The following is an 18772-nucleotide window of genomic DNA, read 5'->3' as shown; positions in this document are numbered from 1 at the left end:
CCAACGATACAGGATGAAAAAGAACCACGTGGCGAGTAGAATGATAGCTCTAGACCTTTCGTGTTGCATTCAACACATCATCAGGAGCTTGCAAATTTGCAGAGAAGAGGAGGATGTCGAAGCAAGTACTTTTCCAAAGGACGTCTTCACATGGAGTGAGTGAGGGAGGGAGAGAGATAGAGAGAGAAAAATATACCTAGTATAACACGGCAGACCAAGAATGTGCTGATCTTCCCATACAACGAGAATTTATCTATCCTGCCGAATGCTCTTAGAAGATTTAATATACAAGTAGTATTTAAAAATTCATGGACTGTTAGAAGCATCTTGATAAAGAATGCACCACAACAACGTGTTGGTGGTGTTCACAGAGTTGGTCGCAATGGCTGCAGTTTCTCCTATTTGGGACAAACGGAAAGCCAATAGCGGTGAGAATTTCCCAACACTGTTACTCGATACGTATAGCACAGGAGTCGAACACAATATTTAACCATATTAGAGATTGTAATAACCCGGCAAACTGGCGGGAAGTAAGAGTCATCTTCCCTTCTTCCTCTTGGTTTGTAAGGAATATTGTAGAATCGACAATTATTAAGCATGATAGGCATTCATTATACAATATCAGTGACGGATTGCTCAAATTATATTCGTCTTTAGTTGAGGCAATAGTACACAGTCTAAAATTAGGCTCTTATACGAATGCATTAGACTGTCTTAATTGTAGTGCCACACCGAGGAATTAGGACCTATTTTTCGTGCAGTTTCTGAAGGATGAACCAGAGCTTGTCTCAGAATTATGTGGGTTGAATATCTGTGGCCGTCTTCCTTGTTTTTACAGATTCCTCCCTCAGAATTATGTGGGTTGAATATCTGTGGCCGTCTTCCTTGTTTTTACAGATTCCTCCCTCAGAATTATGTTGGTTGAATATCTGTGGCCGTCTTCCTTGTTTTTACAGATGCCTCCCTCTTTAAATGAGATTATTTTAATTAGCCCCATTTCCTTTACATAACTTGTAGAAGTCTCCAATTTAAATGTTAACGTATTCTTGTGTACCCCCTTTAAATGGACCTGTCCCGTGGGTGGCTACGCGCCATAATTGCCAGTGATTTCTATATCGCTGATAATATATTTATGTATGTAGAGTTACTTATATCATAGAAGGGTGTGGCCTATTTTTTTTATTTTTGCCACGTTAATTTCGTTTAGGCTATAGCAATATCAATGCTTGTGGGATTTTTCTAATGCTATAATATTCATCCTTCTGTCCTTTGTGAACGTACTGGCTTGGACATCCTCTTCTTTTCTGCAATTTTGCAAGCTCCTGATGTGTTGACTGCAACACGGATATAGGTAGTAGGTTGGTAGACAGCAACCACCCAGGGAGGTACTACCGTCCTGCCAGATGACTGTGAAACAGAAACCTGTAACTGTTTTACATGATGGTAGGATTGCTGGTGTCTTTTTCTGTCTCATAAACACGCTGGATAAAAGGTATATCTTGCTACTTCTACTTGCACTTAGATCATACTACACAGACACGCACAAGCATACATTTACATACACACATGTAGGTTTTTCTTTTTTTTCTAAATGGCTCTTGTTCTTCTTTATTTCCTCTATTGTCCATGGGGAAGTGGAAAAGAATCTTTCCTCCGTAAGCCATGCGTGTCGTATGAAGCTACTAAAATGCCGGGAGCAATGGGCTAGTAACCCCTTCTCCTGTAGACATTTACTAAAAAAGAGAAGAAAAAACTTTATAAAACTGGGATGCTTAAATGTGAGTGGACGTAGTGCGGATGACAAGAAAGAGATGATTGCTGATGTTATGAATGAAAAGAAGTTGGATGTCATGGCCCTAAGTGAAACAAAGTTCAAGGGGGTAGATGAGTTTGGGTGGAGAGAAATAAATGGTATTAAGTTAGGAGTATCTGAGAGAGTTAGAGCTTAGGAAGGGGTGGCAATAATGTTGAAGGATAAGTTATGGAAGGAGAAGAGGGAATATAAATGTGTAAATTCAAGGATTATGTGGATTAAAATAAGGGTTGTCTGCGAAAAGTGGGTCATAATACGCGTGTATGTACCAGGAGAAGAGAGGAGTGTAGAGAAAGGAGAGAGATTTTGGGAGATGTTAAGCGAATGTATAGGAACCTCTGAACCAAGTGAGAGAGTAATTGTGGTAGGGGACATAAATGCTAAACTAAGAGAAACAGAGAGGGTGTGGTAGGTAAGTTTGGGGTGCCAGGTGTAAGTGATAATGGGAGCTTTTTGACTTAACTTTGTATAGAAAGGGGTTTAGTTATAGGTAATACATATTTTAAGAAAAAGAGGATAAACAAATATGCAAGATATGATGTAGGGTGTAATGACAGTAGTTTTTTGGACTATGTATGGGTAAATAAAAGACTGTTGAGTAGACTTCAGGATGAACATGTTTTTAGAGGGGCTACAGATATATCAAATCACTTTTTAGTTGTAGCTACAGTGAGAGTAAAAGGTAGATGGGATACAAGGAAAATAGAAGAAGCAAGTAAGAGAGAGGTTAAGGTTTATAAACTAAAAGAGGAGGCAGTTAGGGTAAGATGTAAACAACTATTGGAGGATAGATGGGCTGGTGAGAGTATTGGCAATGGGGTCGAAGATGTATGGGTAGGTTTACGAATGTAGTGTTAGAGTGTTCAGCAGGATTTTGTGGTTACTGGAAAGTGGGTGCAGGAGGGAAGAAGAGCGATTGGTGGAATGATGATGTAAAGAGAGTAGTAAGGAAGAAAAAGTTAGCATATGAGAGGTTTTCACAAAGTGGAAGTGATGCAAAGAGGGAAGAGTACATGGAGAGAAAAAGAGTGGTTTAGAGAGTGATGAAGCAATATAAAGAGAGAGCAAATGAGAGAGTGGGTGAGATGTTATCAACAAATTTTGTTGAAAATAAGAAAAAGTTTTGGAGTGTGATTAACAGGCTGAGGAAGCCTAGGGAACAAATGGATTAGTCAGTTAAAAATAGGAGAGGAGAGTTATTAAATGGAAATTTAAAGGCATCGGGAAGACGGAGGGAATATTTTGAGGAATTGTTAAATGTTGATGAAGATAGGGAAGCTGTGATTTCAAGTACAGGGCAAGTAGGAATAACATCGTGTAGGAGTGAGGAAGAGCCAGTTGTGAGTGTGTGGAAAGTGTGTGAGGCAGTGGGTAGAATGAAAGGGGTAAGGCAGCTGGCATTGATGGGATAAAGATAGAAATGTTAAAAGCAGGTGGGGGTATAGTTATGGAGTGGTTGGTGCTATTATTTTTTATGGAGTGGTTGGTGCTATTATTTTATAGATGTATGAAAGAGGGTAAGGTACCTAGGGATTGGCAGAGAGCATTCATAGTTCCTTTGTATAAAGGCAAAGGGGACAAAAGGGAGTGTAAAAATTATAGGGGGATAAGTCTGTTGAGTATTCCTGGTAAAGTGCATTGCAGGGTTATTATTGAAAGAATTAAGAGTAAGACGGAGAGTTGGATAGCAGATGAACAAGGAGGCTTTAGGAAAGGTAGGGGGTGAGTAGACCAAGTGTTTACAGTGAAACATATAGGTGAACAGTATTTAGATAAGGCTAAAGGGGTTTGTGTGGTATTTATGGATTTGGAAAAGGCGTATGACAGGGTGGATATGGGGGCAATGTGGCAGATGTTGAATGTGTATGGTATAGGAGGTAGGTTACTGAAAGCAGTGAAGAGTTTTTACGAGGATACTGAGGCTCAGGTTAGAGTATGTAGGAAAGAGTTAGATTATTTCCCAGTAAAAGTAGGCCTTAGACAAGGATATGTGATGTCACTAGACAAGGATATGTGATGTCACCGTGATTGTTCAATATATTTATAGATGGGGTTGTAAGAGAAATGAATGCTAGGGTCTTGGCAAGAGGTGTGGTGTTAAAAGATAAAACTTCAAACACAAAGTTGCTTTTTTGCTGATGACACTGTGCTTTTGGGAGATTCGAAGAGAAGTTGCAGAGGTTGGTGGATGAATTTGGTAGGGTATGTAAAAGAAGAAAATTAAAAGTGAATATAGGAAAGAGTAAGGTTATGAGGATAACGAAAAGATTAGGTGAGGAAAGACTGGATATCAGATTGGAGGGAGAGAGTATGGAGGAGGTGAATGTATTCAGATATTTGGAAGTGGACGTGTCAGCAGATGAGTCTATGAAAGATGAGGTGAATCATAGAATTGATGATGGGAAAAGGGTGAGCGGTGCACTTAGGAGTCTGTGGAGACAAAGAACTTTGTCCTTGGAGGCAAAGAGGGGAATGTATGAGAGTATAGTTTTACCAACTCTCGTATATGGGTGTGAAGCATGGGTGATGAATGTTGCAGAGAGGAGAAGACTGGAGGCAGTGGAGATGTCATCTCTGAGGGCAATGTGTGGTGTGAATATAATGCTGAGAATTCGAAGTTTGGAAGTTAGGAGGAGGTGCGGGATTGCCAAAACTGTTGTCCAGAGGGATGAGGAAAGGGATGTTGAGGTGGTTCGGACATGTAGAGAGAATGGAACGAAACAGAATGACTTCGAGGGTTTATAAGTCTGTAGTGGAGAGAAGGCGAGGTAGGGGTCGGCCTAGGAAAGGTTGGAGGGAGGGGGTAAAGGAGGTTTTGTGTGCGAGGGGCTTGGACTTCCAACAACCATGCGTGAGCGTATTTGATAGGAGTGAATGGAGACAAATGGTTTTTAATACTTGACGTGCTGTTGGAGTGTGAGCAAAGTAACATTTGTGAAGGGATTCAGGGAAACCGGCTGGCCGGACTTGAGTCCTGGAGATGGGAAGTACAGTGCCTGCACTCTGAAGGAGGGGTGTTAATGTTGCAGTTTTATATATACATATGTCGTGCCGAATATGTAAAACTGGTCAATTAGCAAGACCTCATTTAAAATTAAGTCCTTTCTAAAATTTTCTCTTATACGTTTAAAGATATATTTTTTTCATTAATGTTAATGTATTTTTTTTAATTTTGCACCAGAAGAAACTTAGAAAACTTACCTAACCTTATTATAACAAGAGCAATTTATTTTAGCCTAACCCAACTAAATATATTTTAGATTTGTTTACAGTAATTTAATACTAAACAAACACAATGAAATATATTTTTTTCGTTAGGTTCAGAATGATTTTGGCGAAATTATTGCATACACAAATTTTCACTTGTCCTATATGGCAAGATGAGCGTTGCTATTTAAGCCAAGATCGCAAATTCTGCCTATTCGGCACGACATATATATATATATATATATATATATATATATATATATATATATATATATATATGATAATAATAAATATTTTCTGTTTTAATGCGTGTCTGTGTTTATATCAGTAATATTGACTAGAAGTATTATTACACTTTCGTAATGAAATAATTTTGTGTACTTTTAGCTATACATTAACATCAGATTGATTTTATTATAATTTCCCTGGAGAACATACGATTTCAATATTTACTGCAGTAGTAATCGTTGTTTTACTCAGAGGATAAATATTTACAATTGCTTTAAGGGTTTATTCAAAGTTTTTAGCAATATAGTTTTACAGTTCATTTTATAGCTCCTATGATAGAATAGAATAAAAATGTTTTTTATATCAAAACAGGAAAACTTGGAAATGTATGTCAAATAATTATTTTTATATTACGATTCGTCGACATAAAACAAGTCGCTCCCACTTAAAGTGGTCCAACTGCTGTTACAGTGTGTTCATCTGCTGCAGGCAACGCAGAGGCGGAGAAAACTAGTCCCACAACCCCTGAGGACGGCGGCTTTGGTAGTGTTCATATCTGCGCCTCCGTTCCCTATCCCAGTAGTGTGTACGGCACCTATCTCAGGACATCAAGACCCTTGGCAGCAGCCGAGCCTCAGGTTGGTAGACCCTGGGAAGGACACGGAACCTGACGACGAGAAAGGGCAAATTGTTTCTTATTGTTTTGTGCAGCTATACTATTTCATATATCACGGATAAATTGTGGAACACCCGCATTATGTAGCTATATACTTGTAGACGAAAGTTACAATGTAGGAACATCAGCAGTCTGGCTACAATATTATTATTAGAGATACATTACACAAATATACTGTGGGTTAATTTATGTATTGTTTCAGCTACGGTATTGTGCTTTTTGTTCTTTAGTTACATTGCTGGTACACAGTGAGTGGCTACACTACCCGAAATGATAATAGGAATTTGGTGAACCTGTATCGACAGAATGTAAACATCACACAAGAGCAATGCTGGAACACTGTATTAGAGAATGTATAGCTAATGGGAGCTTTGTCAATCCAATACAAGCCATGAGAGAGTTTCAGATATTTAGGGAAAAGTAAAGTCAGGTGTGGAAGGCCACAGGTCCAAGCTGCGTCTGTCAGATCACCTAACCTCTGTTTTGTCGTGGTAGCCCGAGGTTGAAATATTGAAAGTGCCGTATATCTTTACAGAGGTGATGACCTGTGTGAAGGAAACATTACTAAACAGCGATTATAAGGAGAGAAAACCCAGTGTGCAACACTTCACTTCATTGTGAGAGTTACGTGATGGGAACACCTGTAGTGTGCATCTATTCTGTTCTATATCAGAGATACATAATGGGACCACCTTCAGTGTGTAGCTACCTTACCCTACCTTTCCGTACCATACCTTACCCTACCCTACCCTTGCCTACCCAATTCTACCCTACCCTTCTCTACCCTACCATTCCTTATCCAACCCTTCCCTACCCAACCATTCACTACCCTACCCTTCCCTACCCTATGTTCCCATATCATATTTCATCATACAAGATGGCTTTAGTATCAAGTGATAAATTCTGTCAAGCAGACCTGAGAGACTTCATTAGAGAGATGAGGATATCGTCAGATATTCCACTATGGGCTCAGAAGCAGCGAGAGCTTCAAAGGCTTAGTTCCATTAGAGCTGGAGTTGCTATTACTTGGTAATTACCATCTGTCAGAGTTGGTCGACATGGAGGAGTGGACGGGATGAAGTTGATTGTAAATGAAGGAACAAGCCGGCGGAGCAACTAAAACAGTGCATGGTAAAACTTTAGTGAACGTATTTTTAGGTCTTTTGGGTTAAGATGGGACGAAACAATAATACCTGAATGGAAATTCTTGTCAATTAAATTATGAGAAAGAAAAACTGGTGGAGCTGGTTAAAGATGTAATAAGAATCACATAAGATGGGTTATAGAGGGTAAACAAGATTATGACCTGTACAATATACTTTATGAATTGAACCTGATAGTGATTAAGAGAGGAAAAGCTATGTGCCTTGAACTGAAATATCACAGGGACAGTAAGTTCATTCTTGTGTTAGATTATAGCTGGATATGTTGATTTCTTTGGGGTGAACTAGATTATAACCTCGATAAGATGAGCCTAATGGAATGAGTCAAATTGAATATAAACGATTTTTGTGGAGAGTGTGAAGTTTTGTTTAGGATAAGCTAATCTTTCTGGAATCATTATTAATGGAACAAAGTGAGCTTTGTTGAGGAACCTTTGCCACTTCAACCCGTAAATGGATTCAAGAAATATACTTATGAAAGCACCAAGCGCGGAACGAAGGTATTTCCGCCTCAAGGAGTGTTCTGTAAAGCCAGAAGAGAAATGGAAAAACCTTTCACACCGAGGCAGCGTGACCCAAAAAGAAAGAAAACCCCAAAAAGACAGAAACAAACTTTCGTCAATATTCAACACTTTCACCATCACTCATACGACTTGAAGTGCATGTGTTAGGTGAAATGGGTATGCAAAGAGCAGATGGAGTGAATACGGTAGGTGGAGTGGAAGAAGGAAGTGTGAGTGGTGTTAAATGAAAAAAAAAATAAGAAAGGATAGATTATGAAATGGACGATATCAGTGGAAAGAATTTTTTATTTCTTTCCCAGCCTGGATTAGCTTAGCTTAGAGTGGGTTAGTTTAGCTTAGATTGGGTTAGTTTAGCTTAGACTGGGATAGTTCAGGTTAGATTCAGAAAACATGACAAATATTTCCTGGCTCGGGTCTTAGTCACATGATAACCCTCCACTGTAGTTTTTGGTCATCCGACCTAGGCCTTCGGCTAACTTACCAATCCTTCCCTTTAACAATTAGGATTTTAATTCCAGCCTAAGATTTTGATTACAGTTTAATACTTGTGAACGCTGCGACTCCCACTACTAGGCTATGACATCTGTAGCACAGTAGAGTCGAAGCTCTCATAACCGAAGTACAAAAGTATCCACAGGCACAAAGTTATTTTCTGATACAAATGCACTCAAAGTAATAAACGTACCCATGGGCAGAGTGATGCAGAGGCTCAGAATTTCCTATTGACACAAAAATGCTGAAGTACCCACAGGTACAGAAAATGCCTACAGGTACGAATGCATCTATAGGTACAAAGGCATTTATGAACAAAGATTTACTTACACACGCACTGATACCCACAGGTAGAAATTCATTGTTAAATAGGTTCTTAAAAAGTGTAAAATCGCATGATCGTACACTATGTGATCATGTTTATATTGAACACTTTATTTCTTAACTGATGCTTCAGTACATAACATTTTTTTTCTTTGTCTCCGGCACAGACTGAGGATTTGCTGTATGCTGAACTGTCGCTTCCCAGCGGCAGGGATCAGTACAGCACCGCCACCTTCTCTCACTGCAAGATAGAACCCACTGTATACACGTCCATAGACCTTGCCATACCGGGAGTTCCTGTGTCTACGGGAGTCGTCCCTATCAGAAGTGGTGGCAGCGGTGGGATTGTCGCTAGTTCTGCGTGTGAAGTGATGGGCAGCGGCTTGGGTGGCAGCGCGGTGGGAGTAATGGGTGGCAGTATGGTTAGCCTACTGGGTAGCAATATAGTGGGACAGGATGGTAACATGTGTCCAAGAAATAGCTTGGTGATGAGTGCCATGTGTTCCCAGGAGACCATGACGGGAAATCTCGATAGTTTAGCCCACACTACACCCATAACACCCCCATACGAGTTTGGTAGGCATCAGTTGACCCCGCCCATCCTTCCAGAAGACAATAAGCAGACCACAGTAAAGACGGTCCTAGTGGTTAATCATGAAGAGAGTGAAGTGTGACATAAATCCACCAATCTGGCCTCAGCTGCCCGCGAGAGACGAAATATATTAACCATTGCATGACTCAGTTACCCTTACAGTAGGTCCTCTTACTGATTCTTCATGGTTAATGTCTGATACTTGAATTTATCTCTAATAATCGATGATTAATATTTTCTGACAACTAATACTGTATTGCAGTGTGACATCAGTCACCTGAAGATTCTTTCTCCCATCCCCCAAAACATTGAAAAAATGTACTTATATCAATTTTTAAATAAGGTATATTTAATTTTTCATGATAAATAAATTTTAGAAAAGTCATGTTAAGTTGCCTGCATAAATTTTGGTTCAGAATATAAAACTGGCATATAAAAGCCTCTTATACTTTCTGCAAGTCTCAAGTAGATCCTTCATGCCAATAACAACTCCAGCCGGAACTGAAGCTTAACCAGAACGACGTCACGATCAATGCTCTGACATTTAAACATAAAAATGAGCTTGAGTGATATTTAAATTATAATGCGGTAAAGTGTAACACTTATAATTACTAGACAACACTTGTACACTTGATCCTCTTAACTACGACCTCACGTGTCACTTGGCTGATTGGCGGCCAGGTTATTAAGGTTGTATTTCATCTGTAAACTGGCAGTCAAGAGTACTTCTAATTTCGATTCAGTTAAACTCTTAGTTTATATACATCGAGATCCCTCTCGGCTAATATAAACTGAGAGATGTACACTTCTCGGTGTATATGCCCATGTGTTACGTGGCTCTCCAGGCACATTATGTTTCACGAGTGTGTCATGTTATGAGTCATGTGTTAGCATATTTGAACTGACGAGTGAACGACCTGAACCAAAGAGTGAACGACCTGAACCAAAGAGTGAACGACCTGAACATCTAGGTGAATAACCTGCATCATTGAATAAAAATCTTGACAAAGAGTGAATGTCGTGAATTATCTAATTAACTACATAAACTATCCGGTAAATGATCCGAACTATGGAATGATGATCTAAATAAAGAACATTTAGGTTGGAACAAATCACGAACTAATTTTAAATTAATTTTAAAAAGTCTGGTGAATTTTTTTGAAAAGACTGAACGAGCTTGGTCTCAGGCCGATTTGCAAGGCTAAATGAACCCTCGAAACCAGAGACCAAAATTTAGGGAAACGTTCAATGAGAAATGAAAATGCAACACTTACTAGAAGTATTGAATATACGATAAGAAATCCAACTCTTCCTAGAAGCGTTGAAAGTGTGATGAGAAACATGACTCTTATTATAAAAAATATAGGGCAAAATTTGATCCTGTTTTCTCTTCAAGATTATATAGATCAGAGATTAAACATTGTGTATAATTTTCCTTTCGTGCCAAACAATGTATATAGTTACCTAGGATTTGTTTTGATTAAAAAAATTTGTGTTCACTAGGAATATCTGTACATCTTGTGTTATGTACACTACGATCACTTAGGTAAGCTGAACCATGTACTCCAGGAACGCTTATGTACTCTGTACCAGGAACCGTTTTGAATACTGCACCATGTACACTGGGAATACCTTCGTTTACTCTAACGTGTGTTCCAGGAACGCTTGTGTACACTGGGTCGTGCACAGTACGAACACATACACTGTGATATGTAGACCACAGTTTGCCGTGTCCGTACACCTGAGTACAAAGTATACACTCTTCTTCGCATAAGCTTACTTTTATGTCTTGTCTTTAAGAGGTAAGTTTGTGTGTGTGTGTATCTGTCAACACAAGTAATGGTGAAATCTTTAGGCTTCGTCCGATAATCGCGTCACTGATATGGTACTAACTTGTTCTCACCAAATATTATGGCCTGTCCTCTTTAATGCATGATGAGAGAGAGAGAGAGAGAAAGAGAGAGAGAGAGTGTGTGTGTGTGTGTGTGTGTGTATGTGTGTGTGTGTACTCACTTATTTGTACTCACCTATTTGTGGTTGCAGGGGTCGATTCATAGCTCCTGGCCCCGCCTCTTCACTGATTGCTACTAGGTCCTCTCTCTCCCTGCTCCATGGGCTTTATCAAACCTCGTCTTAAAACTATGTATGGTTCCCACCTCCACTACGTCACTGTCTAGGCTATTCCACTGTCTGACTACTCTATGACTGAAAAAATACTTCCTAACATCCCTTTGATTCGTCTGAGTCTTCAACTTCCAATTGTGACCTCTTGTTTCTGTGTCCCATCTCTGGAACATCCCGTCTTTGTCCACCTTGTCTACTCAGCGCAGTATTTTATATGTCGTTATCATGTCTCTCCTGACCCTCCTGTCCTCCAGTGTCGTCAGGCCGATTTCCCTCAACCTTTCTTCGTAGGACAATCCCCTTAGCTCTGGGACTTGTCTTGTTGCAAACCTTTGCACTTTCTCTAATTTCTTGACGTGCTTGACCAGGTGTGGATTCCAAATTGGTGCTGCATACTCCTGTATGGGCCTGACGTAATTGGTATACAGAGTCTTGAACGATTCCTTACTGAGGTAACGGAACGCTATCCGTAGGTTTGCCAGACGCTCGTATGCTGCAGCAGTTATCTGATTGATGTGCGCCTCAGGAGATATGCTCGGTGTTATACTCACCCCCAGATCTTTTTCCTTGAGTGAGGTTTGCAGTCTTTGGCCATCTAGACTATAGATGAATGGTTCAGAGAACCGACATGTTGATAAATTAGACACATGTGCAACTCTTGGGTATCTTTATTGAGGAAACGTTTCGCCACACAGTGGCTTCATCAGTCCATACGTAGGAGAAACTTGAAGAACAGGAGGAGAATGAGGTAATCAGTCCCTCACCCTTGAGTCGATGTGTTCAGTCCATCAATCTTGAATAGAATACGGCATATCAGCGGAGAAGCAGCTTATAAACCGTTTGGCAGGAGAGGTGCAGCAGTCATAGGTCGTGTCACATTTGTTCAATGTGGAAGTAGGTCGTGCCCAAGAATTAGGCAAGCGAAGAATTCTTAAGCATTAAGATCCCAAGATGTTGCAGTGTCTGACAGATTTGTAGATGAATGGTTCAGAGAACCGACATGTTGATAAATTAGACACATGTGCAACTCTTGGGTATCTTTATTGAGGAAACGTTTCGCCACACAGTGGCTTCATCAGTCCATACGTAGGAGAAACTTGAAGAACAGGAGGAGAATGAGGTAATCAGTCCCTCACCCTTGAGTCGATGTGTTCAGTCCATCAATCTTGAATAGAATACGGCATATCAGCGGAGAAGCAGCTTATAAACCATTCATCTACAAATCTGTCAGACACTGCAACTTCTTGGGATCTTAATTCTTAGGAATTCTTCGCTTGCCTAATTCTTGGGCACTACCTACTTCCACATTGAACAAATGTGACACGACCTATGACTGCTGCACCTCTCCTGCCAAACGGTTTATAAGCTGCTTCTCCGCTGATATGCCGTATTCTATTCAAGATTGATGGACTGAACACATCGACTCAAGGGTGAGGGACTGATTACCTCATTCTCCTCCTGTTCTTCAAGTTTCTCCTACGTATGGACTGATGAAGCCACTGTGTGGCGAAACGTTTCCTCAATAAAGATACCCAAGAGTTGCACATGTGTCTAATTTATCATCTAGACTATACTGTGTCTGCGGTCTTCTTTGCCCTTCCCCAATCTTCACGACTTTGCATTTGGCAGGGTTGATCTCAAGGAGCCAATTGATGGACCAGGCTTGTAGCCTGTCCAGGTTTCTTTGTAGTCCTGCCTGATCCTTGTCCGATTTGATTCTTCTCATTAACTTCACATCATCTGCAAACAAGGACACTTCTGAGTCTATCCCATCCGTTATGTCATTCACATAGACCAAAAACAGCACAGGTCCTAGGACTGACCCCTGTGGAACCCCGCTTGTCACAGGCGCCCACTCTGACACCTCGTCACGTACCATGGCTCGTTGTTGCCTCCCTGTCAGGTATTCTCTGATCCATTGCAGTGCCTTTCCTGTTATGTGCGCCTGATCCTCTAGCTTTTGCAGTAACCTCTTGTGAGGAACTGTGTCGAAGACCTTCTTGCAGTCCAAAAAAATGCAGTCGATCCACCCCTCTCTCTCTTGTCTTACTTCTGTCACCTTGTCATAAAACTCCAGTAGGTTTGTAACACAGGATTTTCCTTCCTTGAAACCATGCTGGTTATCAATTATACACTTGTTTCTTTCCATGTGCTCCACCAGTCTCCTCCTGATGATCTTCTCCATGACTTTGCATACTATACACGTTAGTGATACAGGTTTGTAGTTTAATGCCTCATGTCTGTCTCCCTTTTTAAAAATTGGGACTACATTTGCCATTTTCCATACCTCAGGGAGTTGCCCAGTTTCAGTGGATGTGTTGAAGATCTTTGTTAATGGCACACACAGCATCTCTGCTCCCTCTCTAAGGACCCACGGAGAGATGTTGTCTGGTCCCACCGAATTGAGGTGTCAAGTTCATATAGCAGCTTCTTCACCTCCTCCTTGGTTATGTGTACCTCATCCAGCACTTGCTGGTGTACCCCCCTGTTCTGATTTCCTGGAGTCCTACTGGTTTCCACTGTAAATACTTCTTTAAATCTCGTGTTAAGCTCCTCACATACCTCTCGGTCGTTTCTTGTGAACTCCCCATCACCCTTCCTCAGTCTGATTACCTGGTCCTTGACTGTTGTTTTCCTCCTGATGTAGCTATACAACAGCTTCGGGTCAGACTTGACTTTCGATGCTATGTCATTTTCATATTCGTTTCTGGCTCTTCGGCTAATCTCTTTATTTTCCTGAGTTCTCTGTCTTCTGTACCTTTTCCATTCTCCAGTACACCTAGTTTTTGCCTCCCTACACCTTTGGGTGAACAAAGGACTTGTTCTGTTCTTCCCATTATTTCTGTTTCCCTTGGGAACAAACCTCTCCTTTGCCTCCTTGCATTTTGTTGTCACATTGTCCATCATTTCTTGAGTGTGTGTGTGTGTGTGTGTGTGTGTGTGTGTGTGTGTGTGTGAGTGAGTGAGAGCAATATATTAGTGCACGTTCATTAACGTAAAAAAAATCAGTTATCTGTAAAAGTAATTAAAGAGAGAAACTGGGTATTTCGACTAGCATCTGAGACAATCTTCAGCAGAGTGACGACGACTCAGACTCAGACCGATAAATTCGGTTTGCCTTTTAATTATTTTTCTAATTATAAGTTTAGATTACTCAGATAAATTCGTTTTGTCTTTCTAATTATTTTTCTAATTATAAGTTTAGATTACACAGAGAAAAAATATATCTCTAAATATATATAGATCGAGACGTGTGTAGCTTTTAAAAAAGGTTAAATATACCTGGAGATATTTCCCAGTGTGTATATGCACTGAGAATTTGCAAATTTCACTGTAAATAAACACACCCTCCAGTATTTCTTTCTAAAATTTACACACTGAAAGAAAATGGAACATCCGAGCTATTTATAAGACCATATATATATATATATATATATATATATATATATATATATATATATATATATATATATATATATATATATATATATATATATATATATATATATATATATATATATATATATATATATATATATATATATATATATATATATATATATATATATATAGTGGGGATATAGTTTTGGAGTGGTTGATGCAATTATTTAATAAATGTATGTAAGAGGGTAAGGTACCTAGGGATTGGCAGAGAGCATGCATAGTTCCTTTGTATAAAGGCAAAGGGGATAAAAGAGAGTGCAAAAATTATAGGGGGATAAGTCTGTTGAGTATACCTGGCAAAGTGTATGGTAGAGTTATTATTGAAAGAATTAAGAGTAAGACGGAGAATAGGATAGCAGATGAACAAGGAAGCTTTAGGAAAGGTATGGGGTGTGTGGACCAGGTGTTTACAGTGAAACATATAAGTGAACAGTATTTAGATGAGGCTAAAGAGGTCTTTGTGGCATTTATGGTTTGGAAAAGGCGTATGACAGGGTGGATAGGGGGGCAATGTGGCAGATGTTGCAGGTGTATGGTGTAGGAGGTAGGTTACTGAAAGCAGTGAAGAGTTTTTACGAGGATAGTGAGGCTCAAGTTAGAGTATGTACGAAAGAGGGAAATTATTTCCCAGTAAAAGTAGGCCTTAGACAAGGATGTGTGATGTCACCGTGGTTGTTTAATATATTTATAGATGGGGTTGTAAGAGAAGTAAATGCGAGGGTCTTGGCAAGAGGCGTGGAGTTAAAAGATAAAGAATCACACATAAAGTGGGAGTTGTCACAGTTGCTCTTTGCTGATGACACTGTGATCTAGGGAGATTCTGAAGAGAAGTTGCAGAGATTGGTGGATGAATTTGGTAGGGTGTGCAAAAGAAGAAAATTGAAAGTGAATACAGGAAAGAGTAAGGTTATGAGGATAACAAAAAGATTAGGTGATGAAAGACTGGATATCAGATTGGAGGGAGAGAGTATGGAGGAGGTGAATGTATTCAGATATTTGGGAGTGGACGTGTCAGCGGATGGGTCTATGAAAGATGAGGTGAATCATAGAATTGATGAGGGGAAAAGGGTGAGTGGTCCACTTAGGAGTCTGTGGACACAAAGAACTTTGTCCTTGGAGGCAAAGAGGGGAATGTATGAGAGTATAGTTTTACCAACGCTCGTATATGGGTGTGAAGCATGGGTGATGAATGTTGCAGCGAGGAGAAGGCTGGAGGCAGTGGAGATGTCATGTCTGAGAGCAATGTGTGGTGTGAATATAATGCAGAGAATTCGTAGTTTGGAAGTTAGGAGGAGGTGCGGGATTACCATAACTGTTGTCCAGAGGGCTAAGGAAGGGTTGTTGAGGTGGTTCGGACATGTGGAGAGAATGGAGCGAAACAGAATAACTTCAAGAGTGTATCAGTCTGTAGTGGAAGGAAGGCGGGGTAGGAGTCGGCCAAGGAAAGGTTGGAGGGAGGGGGTAAAGGAGATTTTGTGTGCGAGGGGCTTGGACTTCCAGCAGGCATGCGTGAGCGTGTTTGATAGGAGTGAATGGAGACAAATGGTTTTTAATACTTGACGTGCTGTTGGAGCGTGAGCAAAGTAACATTTATGAAGGGGTTCAGGGAAACCGCAGGCCGGACTTGAGTCCTGGATATGGGAAGTACAGTGCCTGCACTCTGAAGGAGGGGTGTTAATGTTGCAGTTTAAAAACTGTAATAGGCAGAACTTGCGATCTTGGCTTAAATAGCAACGCTCATCTTGCCATACCTGGAGTTTACCTGGAGAGAGTTCCGGGGGTCAACGCCCCCGCGGCCCGGTCTGAGACCAGGCCTCCTGGTGGATCAGAGCCTGATCAACCAGGCTGTTGCTGCTGGCTGCACGCAAACCAACATACGAGCCACAGCCCGGCTGATCCGGAACTGAAAATTTGTGTATGCAATAATTTCGCCAAAATTATTCTGAACCTAACGAAAAAAATATATTTGATTAAGTTTGTTTAGTACTAAATTATTGTAAACGTATTTAAAATATATTTAATTGAGTTTGGCTAAAATAAATTACTCTTGTTATAATAAGGTTAGGTAAGTTTTCTAAGATTTTTTTGGTGCAAAATTAGAAATTTTTACATTAACATTAATGAAAAAAATATATCTTTAAACGTATAAGAGAAAATTTTAGAAAGGACTTAATTTTAAATGAGTTCTTGCTAATTGACCAGTTTTACATATTCGGCACGACATATATATATACATATATATATATATATATATATATATATATATATATATATATATATATATATATATATATATATATATATATATATATATATATATATTATATATATATAATATATATATATATATATATATATATATATATATATATATATATATATATATATATATATAAAATATATATATATATATATATATATAAATATATATATATATATATATATATATATATATATATATATATATATATATATATATATATATATATATATATATATATATATATATACATATATATTATGTGTGTGTGTGTGTGTGTGTGTGTGCTTAACAGGAATATAGATCTTAATGGGATATTGGTATATAGTATCTCGAAAATGACTCAAGAGCCAGACAATGGCTAAGGCTTCTAGTTCTGTTACTGAGAAGTTTCTTTCGACTTTGGTAAGAAGACAACTAGCGTCGGGTACTTACCATTTTACTCTTGCGACAATCAAAAGGCCACTAATATCCCAATTTCTTCAATAAAAATGGCAAATTAGAACATAAATAGCCTTAAATTAATTCAATCAGTTTTAAGGCCAAACTAAAACGTCATTCTCATGTTTTACCAGCGAGACCAATTTCCTAAAATACACCAGGACAATAAGCTTGAAACCACTCGGAATTTTCCCTGTCAAGTTATCATCATTGAAAGGTGAAGCTAACTGTAAGAAGCATTCAGAAATTATCGCATGAATTTTAATATTTCAAATTTCCCAGCTTCTTTCGTGAAAATAGAAAGTAGGACGAGAAGTCAAAATACAAAGTTGGACAAGAAGTCAAAATACAAAGTAGGACAAGAAGTCAAAATACAAAGTAGGACAAGAAGTCAAAATACAAAGTAGGACAAGAAGTCAAAATACAAAGTTGGACAAGAAGTCAAAATACAAAGTAGGACAAGAAGTCAAAATACAAAGTAGGACGAGAAGTCAAAATACAAAGTAGGACAAGAAGTCAAAATACAAAGTTAGACAAGAAATCAAAATACAAAGTAGGACAAGAAGTCAAAACACAAAGTTAGACAAGAAGTCAAAATACAAAGTAGGACAAGAAGTCAAAATACAAAGTAGGACAAGAAGTCAAAATACAAAGTTGGACAAGAAGTCAAAATCTGTCCAAATTTTCCTCAAAGTAAGATTTACCAACGTTGAAGGATGAGATACGTTTGAGTGTTAGTAATTAAATAAGCATGATTTAAACTTTAAGTACTTAACAATTAAGTACTTTAATACTTAACAATTAAGTACTTAAGTACTTAACAGTTGTTTATATTTACCTGAAAAAAATCCCAAGAAGTGATTTATTCATGGTCAGAAGATACATTTTGCAGTTATTTCTCAGAAATAACTGCAAAATGGCATCTGCAGAATGATTTTTGGTTAAGTTATTTCTCAGAAATAACTTAACCTAAAATCAAAGTAAGTCTTATTTTGAGGGAAACGTCAGCATTAAAACTTTAAAACCGGCCAGAAGAATTATTTTCCAGTTATTGCACAAAACGTAACAAAATTTGCACCAGCTCCACCTCGACCCCTAAAACGTGTAACCCAGTTCCTAGATGAATCAGCTATTACAGATTAACGATATTCAGAATCACTTTTCTTAATCAAGTGACACAGGAAACTAGTAGAGGTCATAAGTGCCTGTAGAACAAGAGTCAGTCAGAGTTGATCAAAGGAAGGATAAGTTCAGTTCCTTGGATCAAGAGACCATCACCAGCATCAAGGCTAAATAATGCATATTGTAAAATAATACTCAACAATTTTAGAGACTGACAAAGGTAAAATGACGTCAACATACTCCAGTCTTGGAAATAAATGGTATCAAATACCGACACAATGGAAATATAAACACATATGCAGTATAATGTGATCCTTTATTGACAACGTTTCGCCCACACAGTGGACTTTAGCAAGTCACAA

The 18772-nt window shown here is 38.9% G+C and overlaps 1 protein-coding gene across 1 annotated transcript in view; it reads left to right on the top strand.

Annotated features, from left to right (window-relative positions):
• The window catches only part of LOC128701631 (neural cell adhesion molecule 2-like), a 431261-nt gene extending 420831 nt beyond the window's left edge, over nt 1-10430 (top strand). Inside the window, exons 11-12 of the mRNA XM_070101740.1 lie at nt 5720-5886; nt 8595-10430. Of these exons, the coding sequence (XP_069957841.1) occupies nt 5720-5886; nt 8595-9101 (674 nt within the window). The 3' untranslated portion in view covers nt 9102-10430. The remainder of the gene's footprint in view (nt 1-5719; nt 5887-8594) is intronic.
• The last annotated feature ends 8342 nt before the right edge of the window (nt 10431-18772 follow it).

This window comes from Cherax quadricarinatus, chromosome 78, assembly GCF_038502225.1.
Source record: "Cherax quadricarinatus isolate ZL_2023a chromosome 78, ASM3850222v1, whole genome shotgun sequence".
In the NCBI taxonomy this organism is placed as follows: domain Eukaryota; kingdom Metazoa; phylum Arthropoda; class Malacostraca; order Decapoda; family Parastacidae; genus Cherax; species Cherax quadricarinatus.
This window is presented reverse-complemented; position numbering and strand designations above follow the sequence as displayed.